This window comes from Lacerta agilis, chromosome 9, assembly GCF_009819535.1.
Source record: "Lacerta agilis isolate rLacAgi1 chromosome 9, rLacAgi1.pri, whole genome shotgun sequence".
In the NCBI taxonomy this organism is placed as follows: Eukaryota; Metazoa; Chordata; class Lepidosauria; order Squamata; family Lacertidae; genus Lacerta; species Lacerta agilis.
Genome location: NC_046320.1, coordinates 38,649,333 through 38,671,439, shown reverse-complemented (window position 1 = coordinate 38,671,439; position 22,107 = coordinate 38,649,333). Strand labels below are relative to the sequence as shown.

At 41.0% G+C, this 22,107-nt stretch overlaps 1 protein-coding gene across 5 annotated transcripts in view; it reads left to right on the top strand.

Moving 5' to 3' along the window:
• Positions 1 to 22,107, top strand: part of HHIP (hedgehog interacting protein) — a 74,550-nt gene that overhangs the window by 5,127 nt on the left and 47,316 nt on the right. For all 5 annotated transcript variants that reach the window (XM_033159719.1, XM_033159720.1, XM_033159724.1 and 2 more), the window contains exons 2-4: positions 6,722 to 6,914; positions 18,617 to 18,773; positions 20,385 to 20,586. In XM_033159719.1, coding sequence (XP_033015610.1) covers positions 6,722 to 6,914; positions 18,617 to 18,773; positions 20,385 to 20,586 — 552 coding nt within the window. The remainder of the gene's footprint in view (positions 1 to 6,721; positions 6,915 to 18,616; positions 18,774 to 20,384; positions 20,587 to 22,107) is intronic.

Here is a 22,107-nt window from a genome sequence, read left to right as displayed (position 1 = left end):
GATCAAGTAGGGCATGTTCACATAGAGACTTCCTCACACCCCATTAGGCCTGTTTCTCTGGGCACACCTTTGATGCTGTGTGTGTGTGTGCGTGCACACCACCATAAGTGAGGGAAGCCCCGGTGTGAATGTGACCTTAATGCTTATTTCATAGGGCCAATCCAACCATAAAGGCAAACTAGGCAAATCTGGAGTGTCAAATTCCAGGGGTGCCCACTACAGAGCTGCTTCCTGTGCTTTTGGAGGAGGCAAACAGGGGCAGCTTAGCAGCTCAAAGGCCTGTGAGGAAGGAACCCCTGTGTCCCAAGAGCCTTAAACACTGTAGTAAAAGGGAAGAAAGTAATGTAATGAGAGATATTTAAAAAGAGGACACCAAAAATACACCCTAGTCAGCTTTTGTTCATTTCATGTGCAATACAGTAGTCTGAATTTTTGCAGGACGCAGCAGCTGCAACTACCAAGTTGCTTGTGGGCATTCCTTGCCCAACCCCTGCTCTGGAGCAGCTCTGCTTCTCCTCTCTCTCATGCCCAACAATGCTGGCCTTCCACTGTCAGCTGTGGGGAAGTCCACCCCTTGCTGCTTTGGGTGGCAGCCCTGCCTGGGCTTGAGTTCTGGGAGCTGGGGTGCAAGAGCTGGGCAGATGTGGGTGGCACCACTTTGGGGAGGACTCAAGGGCAAGGGCCACCACCAGTAGATGTTAATCTACTGAATGAGGGGCTTTATGTGGGCCTTTTATTCTGTGAGATTGGCTGTTTTGCCCAGTTAAAATTTAAAAGCACAGTCTGGGGTCTTATTTTTCTTTTGAGTCTTGGGTTGATGATTTTTTATATGTGTCTACAGTAGGATCAGTTGGGGAGAGCTCAGTAGGCCCCAGCTGCAATGACAAAGTATGGTGTGAGAGAAGGGCCATGCCAAATAAGGGGGACTTGACACAGAGAGTTGGTGGCTGTGCCAGCTTCTTCTCTTGCCAGAGTAATTGTGGTTGTTGTTATCAGCCAGCCCTCAGATGCTGTTATTAAGTACCAGGTCAGTTTTAAATAAAATCTCCCTCATTCACAATTTGTGAATGGTGAAGCTGACCTGCCTTGTATTACCAGTACTTGCACGGCTGAGCAGAGTTTAACTCATCTTACCCAGCTTTCCCTACCTGAGTAGCCTACTTGGTACAGTGTCAGGGCAAACATGGGGGTCAGGGAAGAGGGGTTGCTGTAACAGTAGAAATTGGATCTCTCTCTCTCCAGGCTTCCTGTTTTCTTGAGTGGGAATCTAGTGTGACTGTGCCTTTTATTGGGCAATTGGAACAGATTAGGGATTCTGCTAGTTTACCATCCAGCTTGCTGCCCAGCAGTCTTTCTGCCTGAGCTAACAGAAGTGGTCTTGGAGGTAGTGTTGTTCCACACACACACACACACACACGCCTGGGCTGTTGATTCTAGGGGACTTCAACATTTGTGCTGAGGCCACTAAATCTTGGATGCCTCAGAACTTCTATGGTCACAATAATAACCATGGGGTGCTATCAGCTTAATGCATATGGCAGACCACACTCTGGATCTGGTCCACCAGCTGGGAAGAGGGTGATCTGGAAGTGGGGGATTTTAACTTCAGTTGCTTGTCATGGTCTTATAATTTCCTGTTCAGATTTAGGTATTCAGCTGCTTTCTCCCTCTTCAGCAGCTGGAGACCTATTAGAATCGACTGCCTTTTGGAGGTTGATGGATCCAATTGGTTTCCAGGCTACTCTGGGAGATACTGCTGTCAAAATACTGGTTAACCTGTGGACTAGGTAGATGATGTGGACTATGGTTGCCCTTGAGCACCCAAACAGCTTGAGTACACGTAGAAGAAAAATTCAGATGAATGCAACTGAACGCTAGTGAGTGTTCATTATTGAGTCTCTTCAATAGCAGTGAATATAATGAAGAAGCACTTTGCTGCCTCCATTGCATCCTCACTATGCTGCACAACAGAGCTTTTTGGGTAGTATGGAGCCTTTTATACTTGGTCCAAGGGAGGTGGATTAACCAATGTGACACATTGTGACTTTTGTAAAGCATTTTGGGGATAAAATCCCTTGTATCCAAGTAAGGTAAAGGTAAAGTATCCTTGCATGGTTAAATCCAGTCAAATTCAACATGGGGTGTGGCGCTCTTCTCCACTTTCAGGCCAAGGGAGCCAGCTTTCCGGGTCACAGAACACCGTGACAATTGCCAGAGCACACAGAAACACTGTTTACCTTCCTGCCACAGCAGTACCTATTTATCTACTTGCTGTGGTATGCTTTCAAACTGCTAGGTTGGCAGGAGCTGGGACAAAGCAGGAGCTCATCCCGCCACGTGGATTCAAACTACCAACATTATGATCAGCAAGCCCAAGAGGCTTCATGGTTTAGACCACAGCGCCACCCATGTTCCTGTCCCTTGTATCCACCATGCCTTTCTCTGCAGCAGGTGACTCTCAACAGATATCCAGAACGCTATCTTGTCCTGTTTCGTTAAGTTGATATGGCTTGAGAATATGGACAAAATTGTTGGATCTGCATAGGTGATCACATTTGCTCTTGACCCTTGCCCTTCATGGCTAATGAAAACTAGTAAAGAGTGGATGGCTAGCTCAACCAGGGAGGTGATTAACATCTCTGTATAGGAGGGAGTTATCCCAAACTGCTTAAAGGAAGACATTAGACTTAAGAAATGCTCCCAGGATTCAGAGAATTTAAACAACTATTGACAGATTGCTAATGTCCCCTTCTTGAGCAACTTTGAGTAAGTTGCTGCTAACCAGATCCAGGCTCTATTGGATGAGACTGATTGTCTGGATCCATTTCAATTGGAGTTTAGGCCTGGCTTTAGCATGAAAACTGCCTTGGTTGCCCTGTATGTTGAGAGGCAGGCAGAGTATGATGCTATTGATTTTCCTTGATCTCCCAGAGACTTTTGATACCATTGACCATAGTATCCTTCTGGAGCATTTGTCTGATTTGGAAGTGGGTGGTACCACTTTACAGTGGTTTCAATCCCATGTGGGTGGTCATCTTCAGAGAGTGGTGCTTGGGGATGTTGTTTAACCCCATGGTCCTTCCTATGAGGGGTACTGCAGTGAACAATTTAATTGTCAATGCTATTTATTGTGGCACCTTAACGACTAACAGATCTGTTACAGCACAATATTCCATGGGCTACTTCATATTCCCACTTCATCAAATTGATCAGATTTCCTTTGAAGCAAAATATTTTAATGCATTGTATGTGGTAATTGTCTTACCAAGTTAGGATGTCTGTGTTATTAACAACTGCTTTGTGAATTACCACTCTTCATTATGTAATTATCACTGTCTGTATTCTTTTTCTGCATTTCATTTCCCTGTTTACAGTATCCTCTCCCTGTGTATGTATATACCTGTAAATTCATGCACCTGATAAAGTGGACTGTAATCCACAAACGTTTATGCCATAATAAATTTGTTAGCCTCTAAGGTACCACAATGCTCTTTGTTGTTTTTAAAACAACAGTGTTTTTACTTGTCTGCAGAAATCAGAAGGGAGGCTGTTAGAATTACCCTAGGAGGGGAGTTCCATGAGAATTAGCTCAGAGCTTGAATATTCTAGTGAATTACCTCCAACAGCTGCTTAAAGCTTGCAGCTGCCTAGAAGAAAACACAGCAGTTACCTCTTGGTAAAACTTGAGCTGTGCACAGCCCATCAGGAAACTATGTGTAATGTTAATTTTATAATTTATTAATCATATTCTACACATACATACACATCCTAACATGATGTACAAAACGCAATAAAATACAGCCAAAAACAACACAGTAAATAACTGGATATAAATCTAAAAGTTTATATCTACATAAGTAGAGACCCATGGCAGAGGCATTTTCATCCAAGCTGGGAAAGTTTGTTGGATAAACAAATTCAGTTGTCTCCAAATGCAGATAATGAGTGCCTCCTCTTGAGAGGAACACTGTTCCACAGAATAGGGGAGCCACACAAAAAAAACCTGTTCTGACTTACTGTGGAAAAGGCTTCTAAGATCGTTGGAACTTGAAAGAGAATCTCTTCCACAGACTGCAATGATCTACATGGTATATAAGGGATAAGGCAATCTCTCAATTAATGAGTAATAAGTTGTCCATCTTTTGAGTTTTATTTGTGGACTTCTTTTGCCTGGCCTAGTCTGAAGCATTTTTCTTTTCTCTGGTCAAACTAACATTAAAAAATCTGTACCCCTTCATCTCAGCATACTATGTGTCTTTCTCCTGGTTATGGCTTCTTGCTAGACTCAGACAGTTTCAGCTTCCTTTTTCCAAGCTGCGGCTTCTTTTCAGGCCTGGTGACATCAGGTGATGCATTCAGGCAGTTGCCAACAACTCAGTGCTACCTTCTCCTCATCATGCTCTTTATCCCTTATCTGTGGTGCTTCCATCACTTCCAGTTCCTCCATCGGCAGTGGTGCCACCTCCACCTCCATGGAAGATGTAGCAGTCATTTGTCCCAGGAAAAGAAGTTGTGTACTGTGCTGCTGAATTGGAGGTGCAGAAAGCTTCCATTTGGACATACCCTTTATGACCTTAAGGATGAAGGGCCATCTTTGCTTTGAGATGCCAAAATCTAGTGCTGAGACAGTTGCCACACTGGGGATTTAAACAATTAACAGTGTATAATAGAGCTAAAGGAGAGTACTGTACAATTTTCTGAATTGTCAGTGCGTCACAAGTGCAGGCTATCTTGAAAAATATGCTTGCAAGTGGTTTAAAATGTCATATGGTTAAATTTAGGTGGGTTTTTTGCTAATACGGTTCCAGTGAATTGAGTGCATTTCACTGACACAAGTGTAATGAAACCACTGACAGATCACTTAGCACGATGAAACACTCTCTCTGATCTAATTTGACTCCAAGTTTTATGTGATTGCCACCAAGCCAATAAATGTGATGACTCCAAACTTTTTTTGCAGTACTGTGGTGTCTCAGAAGAGCCATGATACAATATATACTAATTATGGGCTGACTCCAAATTGAATTAAGTAATAGAGCTGGATTTGGCATAGAAAATGTTTAATTCAAGCAGAATGAATGGAGCAATGTAGCGAAAAATTACTGTACTCTTTCCAAAAGAACTGCTCAGTATGACGTTACAGAGACTGAAACACCACATATCCCACATACTCCATGGTCTGAATAACATTGTTAAGTGTTGAATATCAAATTGATTCTAGGTTGTAAAATCTCCCAGAATGCAGAATGTGGCTGGGACATTATCCATATTATATTTTTAAAAAATCTGAAAAAATATAAAGAGACATCCATATGCATGCTGAAATAAATATTACATTTGACTTTCAGGTAATAAGTAACAAATAAATGCGAACATGCAAGGAGTGAAATATTGTCATGTGATTTTTTATATATATAAATGCAGTTGCTTTTTTACTGTAGGGCTTTTCAATGCAAAATAGTTTACTGGTCAATTTCTATATTCTTGGGGGAGCCATAATATTCTCCAGATAGTTGCCTACAGGCAGAAAATCTCTCTTATGAGGGATGGGGTCATTTAATAAAGTTGGTGTCATGTAGGAGGAAGGATTTCCCTGTTATGGCACATACAAAATCCAAAGAGTGTTGGAACATTAAAGTCTGGAATCACATTTATGCACACTCTCTCACACACACATAAAGAAAGACCTTTTGATAAGTTTTCCTTTCAAATGCAACTGCATTTATATATAAAAAATTTTACAATCCACTTTTATATAAAAAAAACTTTTGACTAGATTAATATATCTTAACATAGACTGAGGGCTTCCTGTTGACCATCCCTGGTTTGGAGTGTGTCATGTAAGTATATCACAGTGGACTGTCATGCATGGGAGAGGGAATTATGGGAAAGAGGATTTAGATGACCATGGAAAGGTGAAAATAAACTAAATTGTTCACCAGTTTGTATTGAAAAGCAAACTGGAGAAAAATTATGTTTCCATATTTGAAGCATTATGAGCCCCCAAGTTTCATACTGACAAGACAGGAAATAGGAGATTTGGTGACATCACTATGTCAAACAATCTAAACCATATAAACCAACAGCAGTTGTACCTACCAAAAATGCAGTAGCCAGCTACCACCACCACCTTCATGAGCTTCTCTGTTTAGTATCCCCACGTTGATCAGATTGGAATGAAAACCAAAGCAGGATGTGGCCAGTTCTATGGATGTGTTGCTGGCAAAAGGGAAGGTTTAGTCATTAAGCCTGAGGTTCTCTATTTCTATTCAACTATGAATTTGATTATGAAAAGTTTCAGTGACTGTTCATTATACATTGTGCATTCATTCAGATAGTGTTCCAAATGTTAAAAGCAAAAATACTCATATTTTTGTTGATGAATGTGGTTTCTACTGTGCTGTAGATCAACTTCATAAGATGATATGTGGCCAGTGATAATTAAGCAATCCCGTTCTAGAGCTGGCAATGAGTTGGCTTTTGACTAAACCGATTGGCTTTCAGAGCTGCAGAAAAACTGCACAGTCTCATGCTAAAAATACTGGTGAATTATGTGGGCTCAGTTGCTTAGACCTATGTGTGTTTGCCCATGACATTGCTGCTTTTACATGTATTCCTGTATAACTGCCCTGCTTAAACTGGCATCAAATATTTGCATTAGTTCACAGGCCTGTTTGCAGAAGGCAGGAAAGCTTATATGTCTCTGGTTTGTGGCTTGCAGATCTTTTCTGTTACCAACAACACAGAATGTGTGAAGATGCTGCAGGAAATCAAATGTGCACACTGTTCGCCGAATGCTCAGAATCTGTTCCACTCAACTGAGAAGGAGGCATTGGGAAGAGAACTAGTCCTTCCTTTCCTGTGCAAGGATTATTGTAAAGAATTCTATTACACTTGCAGAGGTCACATACCAGGTAAATCAACATTGTAAATAGTAATGTATTATAATTGTGTATACCTTTTATTGCTAACACATTGTGCAAAGCATCCTATGTGTATCCTAATGTGTTTTATTTGGAAAATACTGCTCAGGGGTCTTACAATTTGATCTAGATAATCAGATCATCTACAGTTAAGTGTTTCTTTTCTTAAAATTCATTATGTTAACTTGGCATAATGTACACTTTGTCCTGTTCTCCCCATGGGACACTAAGCCATAACTCCTGGGCACTGCCCTTTATCCAGTTGCTTAGTCTCAAGGCAACAGGATCTAGGCAACAGGTCCAGAGAGCAAACTCTGGTAAATCAGGATTGAACACAGGCTCTGCAGGACCTGGGAGAGCTCCCAGTGGGTGTTCCCAGAGAAGGCAGAGACCAGCACCTAACTGACAACTTGTTTCTGGCTTGAAGCATCACACCTGTGTGCAAATGAATAGCCTCAGAATGTGCATTATTATTTCTCTTCTGAGGATCTCTCATGGAGAAGAGGCCTGTTTTATACCTTTCGCTGGAGTGTTGTGTGTCAGAAAAGTGGAACTAAATCTGAAACTGTTCTCCTGCTTCTGCAAATACTATAAAAGGACCACTGCTTAATGTTTTGCATGCAAAAGGTCCCAGGTTCAATCTCTGGCATCTCCTGGTAGATCTGGGAAAGACTCCTGACTGAAACCCTGAGGAGCTGTCACTACTTAGTGCAGACCGTACTGAGCTGAATGGGCCAGAGATCTGACTCATTATAAGACATCTTCCTATATTCTTGTGCACAAGCAGAAGAATGGGAACTGCTATCGAACCTAACCAACTACAGCACTGTTTACAAAACAGCATTAGTGGGGGTTTTAATTTTTTATTCATGGTTCTTTCGATTCAACCCTATAATTTGGATTCAAAGTGGAGTTATCATCATCATCATTACAATATTTATTATTTTGTATAGCACTTAAAATAAACTAAGCATTTAGTTGCAATTGAAAGCTGCCCAAAGACATTCAGCCTAAATATTGACAAGACATTGGGGAAGGAGACATAGAAAAAATATGCAAAATATGGAAATGGTATATGGGAGAAACTGTTGGTGTAAGTTTAATATTATTATCGCATATTAAAAAATTGTAAAAACAAAAACAAACAAACAAAAACACCCAGAAAAGCAGTAAGGGAGGAAGACCAAGAAAAAAAGGTTGGGTTTTCAGCAATGTTTCAAACAAAGTCACAGAGGAAAGTAATCCCAGCCATAGGGAGAAATGGAAGACCAGGGAAAACCCCTCAGTCCAAATAGAGGATCAAAGGAAAGGCAAGCAAAGAAACAGAAGAGTGCCAGGTAGCAATAAAGGAAGTTGATGTCCTGTCCTCTTTGAAGCACTGTGCTAAAAGGGCCAAATCAGAGGTCACAGGCAGCCTCAGGTGGAATAGTGGGTGTTAAATCATCAGCGAGGAGCCCCAAAATGCCTGATGCCTCAGAAAGACAAGGAATGTTCACTTGAAATTTTGAAATACAAATATGGACTCAGAAGAATACATGAGATGTCTACTTCATTTTTTAAAAAGTTTATTGTCCTTTTAAGAAAGCTGATTTTGTAGTAATGTAAGTTAAACATATCTAGAGGACTAAAGCAAACCTTCAACATATTTGTAGGATTTGGACCAGTTCCATGGTGTTGCTAAACACATTGGGCAAAATAGTGGCGTTTGATAAACACCCGAGACCACAGCATAGTAAATGTTATTCTTAATGTATTATGTAATAGAGAAGAGAATCTAGGCCATGAGATCTATGGTGACCATACATGGGACACAATCCAGATAAATTTACATTGTGCTTAAGTCATTTGACACCAGTGGGTTTTAGGAACACTCAACCTTCTTTGGATTGTTCCTGTAGTCTACTACCACCTTTCTCTGTACTATCAAAATGTTTTGCAGGGGGTGTCTTATCCTCCAGCTGCTCCAACTTTAACCTAATTATCATAAATTATTCTGCTTTTTTTTTACTTTGCATATCTGCTACTGTCCCCTAGCAAAGGATTATGAGCACAGTGCAGGCAAAGACAGACACTTTTAATTCCCACTGTGATTGTTCCACAGTGCTTAAATGCCTTCCATTTAAATTAATTTGCCTGGACCACAGACACTACTTGTTGCTTTTTAAAATGTTTCTGTCTATCTCTATCCACAAAATGAACTGTGTCCTTCTCTCTGATATTGTATCACCTTTTGAAATATAAAGTTGTGACTATATAATTACAAAGCTGTTTTTCCTTGCATTATCTCTTTCCATGTTTACCTTAAAATTGTAAATTGTGTTGTTACATAATAAAGTTGAGGTAGTAAGACTCTTAATGCCATGGTTTGGCATTAATGTGCACAAACAGAACTGTGTAGAGCTGAGTCTCAGCCTTGTGTTCCATCCTTCCTCTGAGGATTCTAGAGTGACTTCCTCTTAGATCCAAAAGCAATGAATATATTTTGCTCAAATCATAGTTTGCTCTTAAACTAGGATCAAACTGTGGTTTGGGATCTTGGTTTAAGAGCAAACTGTCGTTTGAGCAAACCATAGTTCACTGCACTTGGACACAATGGGAAACTATGGTTTGTTGGCAAACAGGAAATCAACTTTAAAATCCTTAGCACACGAGGGAGGATAGCTCAGGCTTGATTTTTGACTCTTCTTAGCTCTGCCCATCTATGTATAGCCAAGCCATGGTTTGGTATTTCATCTGAATGCAATCACTGTAATGTGAAGCATAGAAGAAATTAGCGGGTGCAACTCTATCACACCTTAAGTTGCATAATAATTATTTATGAAATTTGTGCAGCTTTAAAAAAAAAGCTGGATAAATGATAAGAGTTAAAACAAGGTGTAGGCTAATGTGAAGCACTTTTGGGGGGGAAAGGCTTTTCAAAAAAATATTTGTGTACAGTGTTCTTGATTTCTTTTAACTCTCAGGGATGCAGAACATTTTTGTAGTGTTCTTTGACTTGAGAAAACATTTTGAAAAGGCTTGATTTTCCCCTTTGGTGTGGTTTAACAAGTATCTAAACTCATTCAAATATGAAAATATTATTATTGTCTTTGTAAACTACAGAGACGTTTCTAAGACTTTCCTAAACCAGCTGTTCTTTGCTCTTTATTGCATTCCCCAAAGCAAAGCAGAATAGATCAGAGTTGCCAAGACTGCCTGCTGAGCAGCGATAACAGATTAGATTAAATGTTTGGCTCATGCTGGAGGCCACTAAGAAGAATTTCTTTTTCTTTTAAATGCTATTTAAATAAAAATAATAATTATCACATATGAGAAGCGCATCCTGCTAAACGTTAACATTGTGTGTGTGTGTGTGTGTGTGTGTGTGTGTACAAAAGTCATTGTTTTTGAGGGAAATTTTCTTTCACGCTATGAAAAGAATATGATGCTAAATGCTAAAGGAAGTGGAGAGAGGGCGATCTGAGCTGCACAGGAGCTGGAGTCGAAAGAGCCTCACTCCCTAGATCAACATATGTGGTGACGAATGACAAATTTATTTTCCTACAGAGCTTGTGTATATGTAAAACTGCTGAAGTGCATCAAGATGTCAAGTGCTTTTTGTGACCACCCAGGTTGCCTTGAAAGATAACCAGATGAAAACATAACTTTTAAGCACTGGGCTTTGGAGGAAATGGCTTACATGCTGTAGCATCAGCTAGAGTAGGATTTTTCCTACATCAATCAGATGCTAATAATCATTATAAAGACTTGTTCTGAAAGTGGGCCACAAGGACAATAAATAAATAAAAAAATACACCCATGTCCAACCAAGTTAACTGATTTGTTTGGCAGAGTGATCATTCAGTGGTTCCTGAAAGTGGTGTGCTGAGGTTTGGTTTCTGTTTCTGGGACAAATAACTGATGGCTCAATTCTATAGTTCTGTGATATTAAAAGCAGGGAGGGGAGCAATTATTAACAGAAAACACATATAGATTTCAGTTTATTTGATCTTTGCATCTCTTTCTAAGATCTGTAATAATTGCCAGAGGAGTAGTCTTCTTCAGCAAAAACAACAAGAGTAACAAATTGATTATAACATAAACTTCCATTGCCTTAAGGCAGCAAACCTAACCATGTCTACTCACAAGTAAGTCCTATTGAATTCCTGGGGCTTTTTCCCATGTAAGGTTAGGATTGCAACCTAAAATCTCTAGTGAGCAAAAGCTTATGCCTGTTCACCTTTAAGCTGCCACAGGACTCTTTGGTGTTGCTTCCTAATAGCTGAATACATAATAAATATGTATAAAGAATTTTTTTAGTACCTGGCTTTATTCAGCTGACATTTACTGTATTGCTTTTCTTGAGAATGGGAAACAAAAGGAAATTCTACAGCAGCCTGTTATATCTCAAAAAGCAAATGTAGCTGTGTTGGCGCATGAGAAGAAGAAAATCCAAACTTCATAATTGGGTAACAGGACCAACCAAAATGTCACAAAATCATGGCAGGCTTTGAGAATAACTTAGAAATATTAACCAGGAATAAATAGGCATATAAAGGACACTGAATTAGAGTAAAAGGATCAAAGCACCCCACAACTGATCCTAGCAGTCACAAACAAATATTTGTCATAAAAATGCATATCACCAGAAAAGGTAAAAAAAAAAAGTCCTTGTAACTCAGGTTCAGATTCAGTTTTCAGTGGAAAATTACTTGGAAGAGGGGTAGGAACGCCATTTTAGTTTTGTATATTTGTTTTTGTTACCTATAAAGTTATGTTAACATTCCCATTTTTAAATGTAGGTATTTTTTTAAATGTGGGTGAATCAAGGGAATATAGCTTGTTCTTATATTCCCTATACACATTTAAAACCTTCTTTTCTAGTTGAGCTAGAAAATAAGGATAAAAGTAAAAATTGTTGACAAGCACTTATGGGAATGCATCACTGCCCAGTGGCAGTAGGAAAAAAATTAAGAATCCAGTGAGAGGAGATGGAGTTCATCACAGTTCCAATTATAAGCTTACCTTAGTATTGCAGAGTACTACTTGCATTCCGCAAGTGAATATACATTCCTGAATGCCTTTGGAAACTCTGAGTAGTGCATAACTAAGTACTTTTTCTAGTATTTCTGTTTGCACAATGAACTTCCTTTCCACTCCTTTCCCCATGTGCCCCTGTGCCCTCCCCAGATCTGCTCTAGAGGGTTATGGGTAAACCCATAGCAGATTTAGGGAGCATACTGGGAGAGGAGAGGGAGCAGAAGTTCAACTGCATTGTCCAAAGTCCTTACACTAGCAGACACACTTCATTGGATGCCACCCTCTGTCAATTTCATTTCAAGACTGGTTTTAGTGTATCCAAATCCTCATGTTTCATCTGAGCTGTGGCTTGGTTTGCTGTCTATTATCGTGTTTGTTTTTCTTATGAAGAAGAGTAGATGTTGTATTGTGCCTCTGGGATAAGAGGCATAAACATGGCCACCTTTCAGACAGGGTGCCTTGGACTTTGTGTGTATCACATTTTCATGGTTCTATCTGTGATGAAGTACCTCAAATATTTGGATATCCGTATCAGTGAGTGAAGCCTAAACATCCTTATCTATCAAGCATTAGGGGACTTTAGTGCTGGAAGTGGTGTCTTGGTGAAGTCTCTAGCAATTACTGGATGAACTCCCTTAATGTAACAGTAGAACAGGGTAATAGGAAGAGTCTTTGTCTGTGCTTGGCTGATCTGTTTTGTGATGCTAGAGGGATTGTGAGCAGAAAGAGTAGGAAAAGCAGAAGTATAAGAATGAGGGAGTCAAGATCTTGAAAAGGCAGTAGGCTTTGCTTTTTTATTATTGTATTTTTATGCCAACTTTCCTCCAAGAAGTTCAAGGAGGCATGCATAGTTCCCAGCTCCATTTTTATCTCACAACAACCCTGTGAGGGAAGTTAGGCTATTAAATATTGACTGGCCCAAAGTCACCCCAGGGGATTTGAACCCTGGTCTTGCCCAGGTCCTAGTCTAACACTCTAATCACTGCGCCACACTGGCTAAGGGGCTTTGTGACTTCCTGTGACACTGGATGGACCCTGAGATAGACAAGGGGAATCTATAGAAACAGATGGATAAGCAGGAGGTAGACAATTCGCCTCCATTTCTGTCTGTGAGGTCACATCCACACCATATATACAAATATACACATGGCTTCCCACAAAGAATCCTGGGAACTGTAGTTTCAGAACTACAATTCCCAGCACCATTAACAAAGTACAGTTGCAAGTATTCATGAGGGAAAGCCATGTATTTTATGTGTATGGGGAGGATATGACCTGCTGCTCAAGAGGGAGCACCTTAAACACAGAATTCATTGGCCATATAGATACATTTCCTAAGTACATGTTCCTAATGAAATGGAGGTATTAAGAGAGGAGAACATTAAGGGGCAAACTATTTCCACATAGGTAGTTGGAAATATGAGTTGTGCAGCGGGATTGAGCTAGGTATTATTGGGTAAAATGAAAATTCACCTGGATTAGATTCCTAGGAATGGCAAATGAGAAACCATAGATGGGCCGAAAAGCTGAAACATAATGCATCCATATAAAGTTATCATCCAGCAAACTGGGTAGAAGTATAACTCCTTCTCAGCCAGTCAGTAGTATTATGGGACCACACTGACTGTGCCTTATTGTTGTTTTGATATTGGATATCCTGCCATTAATTGTTTCTGTAAATTATGTTGTAAATACATTAGCACTATGGTGTGGTTTATTCATTGTTGACTCTAATTCTGAGTTTTTGGCATGTCTTCTAATCAGATACTTTCTTGATCTATTTACTCATGAGATGGTGTTTCACTGCAAATATGCAGTCACCAATCAAGAAAAATAAACTTGTAACAAATGTTTGACACAAACCCATGCATATTAAATGGTTTCAGCTAAATGTTTAGCAGGTTATTTTTTTATTTTTTAAAAAAACATTTTACCCACTTTACCACCAAAGTTTTTAGGGTAGCATACTTGCCCTCTCTTTTATCCTCAAAATAAAGTGAGGTAGATTAGGCTGCAAACCTAACCATACCTACTTGGCAGTAAGCCCCACTGAATTCAGTAGGATTTACTTCTTACAGGCATGGTTAGGATTGCACTTTAGGCTATGAGATAGTGACTAGACCAGAGTTGGTAATTTTTGTGGCTGCACACCTGCTTTGCTTCTCTCTTAGCTACTGGTGGAGTGTCTTGGAATTTTAAGGTGGAGCTAGTGGAGAAATGGCAAGTGTTCACAAGAGAATGTTATTTCATAGAGCAATAGTTATGGATTTTAGTGGCTGCTGTGAAAGGCTCTATTGTCTTCATTGGTGTTATCTAAGTGGCTTTAAGAATTGCTAAGGCATTCATATGCCATGACGTTTTAATGTATCATAAATTCTCTTGCTGTTTGCCCTTGGTTTAAAAAAAACCCCCAAAAACACACACAACAACAGTATATAAGATGTTTGCATGCAATAATATTTTAAAGTTTCTGTTTGTGTGTTCAGACCTTTAACCTTTCCCAAAATAAATTCACACATGACTCAAATATTTGGTTTGGTTTTTGGCAGAATTTAGGCCACAACTATATTGATTACAACCAAGTGAGTGGTTGCATAGGTTCTGGTTCGACTATCTCCCTGCACCCGTGCAGGCAGCCCTGTCCCAGAGCCACGTTCGTGGGACAGACAAGGATGAACACCAGGGACAGCTGCTGGAAGGTTCGCCAATCAGCCATTCTGATGTCCCCGGGACTCGGTCACTGGCCAGACCCCTTTCGGGGACTGACAAACCATTGAGTCCCTGGGTTCCTGTACCGGAATATTCTGCATTTCCATAGGCGTGGCCAAATCACGTGCCATGCCTATCACCTGAACCAGAGCCTATCCGCCACCCAGAGCGTGAGCGCTCGCCGCCAAATACTCACTCCTGTAACCAATCCCTTAACCCCGCTGACACGGAGGTCAGCCATAAATCATTCCCCAAAACAGACAAATGGACACCGTCCGGCCTGTAAAGGGATGTGTTGCGATAAGTAATGCTTGGGTGGCAAATGAGTGGCCCCCCCATAGACAAGAACTTCCTGGCCACCACGCTCTGGACGCGTCTCCTGGCCACAACTTCCTCTCCATTCGTGCCTCTGCAAGAGTTGCAACCAAAATATTTTGAGTCCAGGGATAGTTGCTGCCAACTCTTCCAGATCCTCTTGCATGCGGGTCCACAGGCTCAGGCCGGGAGCCTCCAGCAATTCGTTTTCGCCCAGCTGGATCACCATCGCTGCAGGCATGTTGGCAATGGACAAATTATGAATTAGCCTGAATTCACCTGGGGCCTTCTTGGGCACTACCCCAAGTAGATCAATGAAGATCAGGAAAAGGAGGGGTTGCTAATGGACCCACAATCCTGCCCAAAGCCAGTTCCTTTCCTATTTTGTGCCTGGCCACTTCAGGCAATTCTCTAACGGACTTCTGATTTTCCACTTTCGCCGACTTTGGAGGGAACGCCACTGGAATGCGAAAGCCTTCGTAAAACCCTTTTCAAATAAATTGGGCAGACGCACGATCAGGGTACCCTGTTAACCAATCCCTCAATGGGAACTACCGAATGCGAGTAAATGCTAGAGAGAGAAGACTCTCATTTACTATCACCTTGTTTGGGGGGGTGGATTTTGGTTCCTGCTTTCCACCTTTTTTGAAGGCATGAAATGGCCGCTTGAAACCACAAGATGCAGCTGAGTGGTTTCCCCCACACCTCTCGCAAGAATGAGAATACTTGCACACCTGTCTTTGGCAGGATCCCGTTATACTCCCAGCAATAAAAGATCCTTTTTGCAGCCTTCTTGGCTTCAGGTTTGGTTATTGCCACCTCCGAGGACTTTGCCTCGATGTGTGGGGCCACATAAGTAGCCCAGACGTCCAGATCTTTACGATCCCAGCGTGCTGTATTCACCCTACAAGCCCTGATGCAGAATTGTCTGTCATAAGCAACAGCTGCAGCTTCACCAGCCATTGAATAAGCCAAACGCACCACAGATAAATACATCCAAAGATGAAGGCTTCTCTTGGGATATGCAGCAGAAATTACCCCAGCAAAGACTTGAAAGGCATCTAGCCATTCTTCGGATGAAAGGCTAGCCTTGCCAGCCTTTTTCTTGGGAAAGGCAGCCGCCTTATCCTTGATCTGGGATTCCTACTTAGGGGGAAGCAACTTATACATTTCTAAAAATTTGCCATTCACAATCCGATTCCTGATTTTGGAAGATAAATGAGCCCCAGGAACTATATCTCTAGCTGAATTGGTAGAGATTGTAATATCCTTCACTGGGACACCATTCACACACTCCAAAGAAAGGCCGTATTTGGCCCTATGTGTATTGGCCCTTGTTAACCAGGCCCAACGGGGGAGACCCATGCACCCCTCCGCATGACCCCAACAAAGCCTAGTGGGGGCATCCTCCTCCTCATCGCTTGAATCAGATGACGTACCAGTAGAGGAGGAGGAGTTAGCACTCTTGTGCTTTTTCGCCTTGCGACGTGAATGGCCGCTCTTGCGTTTCTTCCCTCCATGCGGGGGTGGGGGTGGGTGCAGGTGTCAACAGATCATCATTAGATGACTGCACACTGACTGCCTCCATTACTGGCAGTGAACGGACCTGCACAGAAGGAGAAACAGAAGACAGCGAGGAACCTTGCTGGGAAGTAGAAGACCTACTCTCAGACTGAGAAATAGGAATCGGGGCACCACTTGCTGCTTGCTGAACTGCGTGAGAGGTCGAAGCCCCTTGCTGTGCCACCTGCAATAAACCAGATCCCCCGCTCCCAACCATTGCGCGGCCACTTGGGACTGCCGCAGCAGACTGCTGTTGCTGCAACTGGGAAAATAAAACCCCCGACTGTTCCAGTGGCTCGCCAGCCTCGCTGGTATCAGATTGGGTTTGTATTTCAAAAGTGGGGGGAGCAGCAGAAGGGCCCGGCTGGGAAGTGGACTGCTCAGAAAGACGCTGCGTTAATAAATCCAGTTCTGCATTAATCCTGCTAATTACTGCCGGGTCGGATCCCACGCCAGCCAATAGCGTGGACATACGATCCAAAATATCCACAGGAATAATTCTCTGGGAAGAAGAATGAGGAGGCTGAGAAGTGCTCCTAGTTGCCCTCGCTCCCTGCTGCCCCTGCGTAGGCACACGCTTACCCGGCATGGCAAAGGCAAAATGCAAAATTCCCCACTTAAAGAAACAAATTATTGCAGACCAACAAAAATCGCGCCCCCTGGAAATTCCAATTTGCGCCAAAACAAACTGGCAGCCATCAGGGCCTTAAAGAAGGAGGCACTCTCCACTCAAAATGGCGTTCCTGCCCAAATGCACAGCACAGCTAACAAGGCCCAGCGCCAATCAGTACTGAATTTCTGGCTCTATGGCAGGCTTATGCGCCTAAGACGTATGGCTCAAAACCGTCTCCTTCACTCGAGAAAGCTAATGCAACTACTGGAGCCAAGCGCTAAATGCTAGGCAGAACCCTGCTAAAGGACCCTTTTATTAGGATTATATCCAGGGGAAATAAATCTTTTCAAATTCTCAGAATTGCATTATCCCGCCAAATGGCAAAACTGTTCGCCAATTAAGCAGGTTTGACAATAAAACAATTCGGAAATAGGTGCTTCACTGCCAAAAGTGCTGCCTGGGTAGCGAAGCCAAGCAAATCCCAGCAAGAACACAGGGCCCAAGATGGAGCTCGAACCACCCTCTCTAACCCCGTCGAGCTCCCGGAAACCTATCCCCAGGCAAGCTAAGGCAATGGGACCCAACAAAGGGAATTTAACGGGCACCACCACTGTTTCCAAACCGCCCAGTAATAATCCCGAAGGTACTGCAGAACTCAGCCGATAAGGCCCAAAGGCCCCGGGGTGGGGGGTAAAACCCCAAGCGACCATGGGTGATATCAAGGAGGATAAGGGAAAAAACAGGGAAGAAAGAAATTTAGGCTCTAAAGGGTAAACTGAGGAAGATAAAGGAGAATTGATCACCGTGAATCGGTAGAAGACTCTCAGAGCGACAGCGGTCCACGATCAGATGTCCATGTTCTGATGCATTAGGCACCAAAGAGGAAGCTCAGCAGCCTCACATGGGCTTAAATAGGTCCTGCGTTGCTGCATTTTACGACATCCCATTGGCTAGATTTCACCCCAGCAACACGGGACTGACCTATCAGGGGTTGTCGCCTTCTTTTCCAATTATCCCCACAACACTGGGTCAGGTTGCTGGCTTCACCGCAACACGTGCCCTCCTTTAATGGAGGACCCGATTTGTAGATTCTTTGATTGGTGTAATTCCTAAAATTGAAACATTGGATTATTGATACTCAGAGTTGACCCATTGTAATTAATAGACATGACTAACTTGGACCCATTAATTTCAGTAGGTCTGAGTAGGACTAGCTTTAAATACAATTCATTAATTTCTCTGTTAATTTCTCAAGTATTTGATATCATTCATTTGTACTGCTGAACTGTCTGATAATAAGCCACAAGAAGACTTGATTGTTTTTATTTGTCCATATTAAAGAGAGTCTTTTGCAAGACGAGAAGGATGTTTTAAAAATTCTCCTTTTTAGTCTATACAAAGGCTCTTGGTATATTTATGAACAAAATATCAATATTCATTAATAAGCTAAACATTTTTTCCTTCACTTTTAAAGGTTTCCTACAAACTACAGCGGATGATTTTTGCTTCTATTATACAAGAAAAGATGGTGGCTTGTGCTTTCCAGATTTTCCAAGAAAACAAGTTCGAGGACCAGCTTCTAACTATTTGGACCAGATGGACGAATATGGCAGAGTAGAAGATATCAGCAGGTTCATAAAGATAAATACTGCTTAACCTAAAAAATCTGACAAATCTTTGTAGTTGACATTGAGTTGAGTCAGTCTATGCTTATGCTTCCCAGCTGTGTCATCCAGATGTTGCCTTCTCTTGCTGTTGTTAGCAGTCCATTCTTTATAATGTATTGAATTCTTGTGTAATACGTACTTTACTAATGATTCATTGACTTCATTCTGGGTCAAATACATTGCAGATGTGTTATCTGAAATGTTATCTAAATTTAATTGTTGGTAATTTGATTTTCCTCTCTGATTTCTTATCAGTTAACCACTCCTGGTTGTTGTTTTGCCCTTCTTCTACATTATCCACTTATGACCAAAAATGGGTTTCCATCATTTAAGTTTTGTGCAGCAAATATTCCCCCCCCCCACCCAGGCTGAAGGGTTCTTATGTGTTCAGTATTTAGTACTCATCCCAGGGTAATGGGAAATTTAACCTGTGTTTTGAACACAGAGAGATTAGGGTCAGCATGAGTTTGGAGTTGAAAGGAAAGTCTCATTTTTCATAAATTTGCTTCAGTCCCTCTCTTCTTTTTTCAGTTTTAATTCTAACATCTATACTACCCATGGTGGTCAATTGACCCCTTGGGTTAATTCTTTGTGTGTGCGTTTTTTTAAAAGGTTAAAATTCAGTTAAAAGTATATTTGCCCCTAATTCCTCCAATTCTGGGGGGGGGGGAAATCTGTAAATAGTATTTATGTAGGTGTGTATTATATTATCCTGTAATATATAGTGTATTTTATAATGCATAAAATTTAATAATATGTTATGTATTATACATTCTGTTATACAGTATATATTATCTCTACAAGCTATTGGGCTTTGTTCTGTTTATAATTACTGTTAATTGTAACAATTCCAAAAGTTAGTCCTAGTCCTTTTTCAAATAGCGTGCTGTTTTTAATTTAATTTTGAATATGTTTAGAAATTAATCACATGTTGCATTAAAGTAAGATTAGGGGTCAGTTATGCATCTGTCCACACAGAAGCAGAGCACAACAAATATAAAGAAGCCACACATTCAGTAGGTGGCAATTCCCCTCCCCAATTCTAGTTAATTTCAGCCAAAATCTCCAACCAAAACCTCTGAATGCTCCCTTCCTGCCTCTCTATTCAACCCCCCCCCCCCACTGGTAGCTGTCCTCTACCTCCTTCCTTCACCTGGAGTGATGTCACCTACCTGTAGGTAGTATCTGTGTCCAAACAGTTGAGAGAGATTCTCAGGTATCAGGAGACCTTAGTCCTCTTGTTAACTCCCATAGCAGTCCTGGACTATTGGTGAGCAATTTGGCTTACAAGGGAATGGGCAGCCATCAGCTGAGGCATGTTGTTACATCTCCCTCAGTCACTTCCTGTCAGATTGAAAGCTACCTCACCTTCAGATTGAAATATGTGATACCAAACATTGCCTTTCCTTGCCCTACTGAATACAGCTAACCATGTGAATAGTAGGAGCAAGACATTAACTATTGTAGCACACGTTCTGATTTCTTGCAGATTGCTTTTCTTGCAGGAAATTTTAAATAGGGAGGCAGTAATCTTTAGGTATAACAAAAATGGTGTTTTATTACTTTTTTTTTAAGGAAGCATAAACACAACTGCTTTTGCATCCATGAGGTTGCGAGTGGCCTGAGGCAGCCTGTTGGAGCAACACATTGTGGAGATGGATCACAGCGCCTGTTCATCCTGGAGAAAGAGGGATATGTAAAGATTTTCACACCTGAAGGGGATTTAATCAAGGAGCCATTTCTGGACATACACAAGCTTGTTCAAAGTGGAATAAAGGTTAGAATTCTTTTTATTGACCATTGCCTGCCTATTTGCTTTTTGATATACTCACTACATTACTTTTTCTACAGCTTCAACTTTTGCCACCTTTGATTTTAAAAGATAAAATAGTATGCAAATATTTTAAAAGGAGACATCTCTCCTCTTTCTCTTCATAGTTCCAACCTAATGAACATTCATGATGCTTGAGATTCATTCATTTAGACTTACATTGGCCAGCTATTTCAATAGGCTCAACAGCAATATAGTTACAGTGGTAGAGCATATGCTTTGTATGTCTACGGTTCTGAGTTCAGTCTTTAGCACTGCCAGTTAGCAAGGGAGCTCATGTGGCAGGATTGGAGAAATCCCTGTCCCTGAATGCTTAGAAGGCTGCTACCAGCAAGAGGAAAAGGCATGATTTAGTATAAGGTTTCATATAGTAAAATGCTCGGCTCCATTGACACCTATAACTTAAACCTTTCTATTTAAATATTTGTTCTTTATCACATAATTGTGTGCATAATATTATCACTATAGTGAAATAATTTGAATCCAGGTCTCAAATTATTCCACTAAAGAGTGTGGTTCTTTATAGTTGATTTCTGTGGAAACAGTTTTGATCCTTTAGATATTTGTTTCTTGACACCTAATGTGGCTAGCCATTCTCGTTGTTGAATACAGAAGGGGGAGCTCTCACTGCATCAGCTTGAGAGGATGGCTCTTCCTTGGCCTTTCGGTGCATGATAAGATGCAACTATTATGCTCTGTTCTTCTTCTTGAATTGATTGGATTTTAAGTAACTTGCAAGCTTTTCAACCTCCTGAAATGTGTCTTGCTCCTAAATGCAGCAAGTTAAAATAAAAAGTATTGCATCATTGAACACCAGAAGCTTTTCTCCTTTTTGTTTTGCTCATTTGAGGTGCAAGTTTCCCTTATTGCATTACTGCTTTGTACACAAAATGGCATTTAAATTTTGTGGTGAGACTTGGTATAGAAAATTACATTACTGAAGAGGAATCTGTTCTCATCTTCTGTGATTATCTAGCTATGTACAATTCAAAATCTTGTAACAACGCATACTACATATGACCTAATGAGAATGTCTCTTTCCTATTAAAAAAAATCCAGTTGGTCTGTCTTTCTGGGCAGTGAGGGATATTGACATATTTCATAGCTGGTATTAATTTGTCCCATTTTCTGTATGTATTAACTCACCTCATAAGAAACAACCAAAGTGTCTAACATCAAAAATAAAAACAATAAAATCATAAAACTTTTTTTAAAAAACACACAAGGGAAGAAACACACATAATATATCAAAATCATTTCAGGTTGCAATCCTATGGACATTTAACTTGGAAGTATGTTTCATTATTTCTGAGTAGACACACATAGGATGGTACTGTTGTCACTAGACCTAACAGGTGAGAGTTGAGCATGTTCTTGACGTTGGCACTTATAATAAATGAAAATAACATGCTGATTACAATTCCAACTGTAACATTCGTGGGAAATACATAGGCTGCAACTCTATAA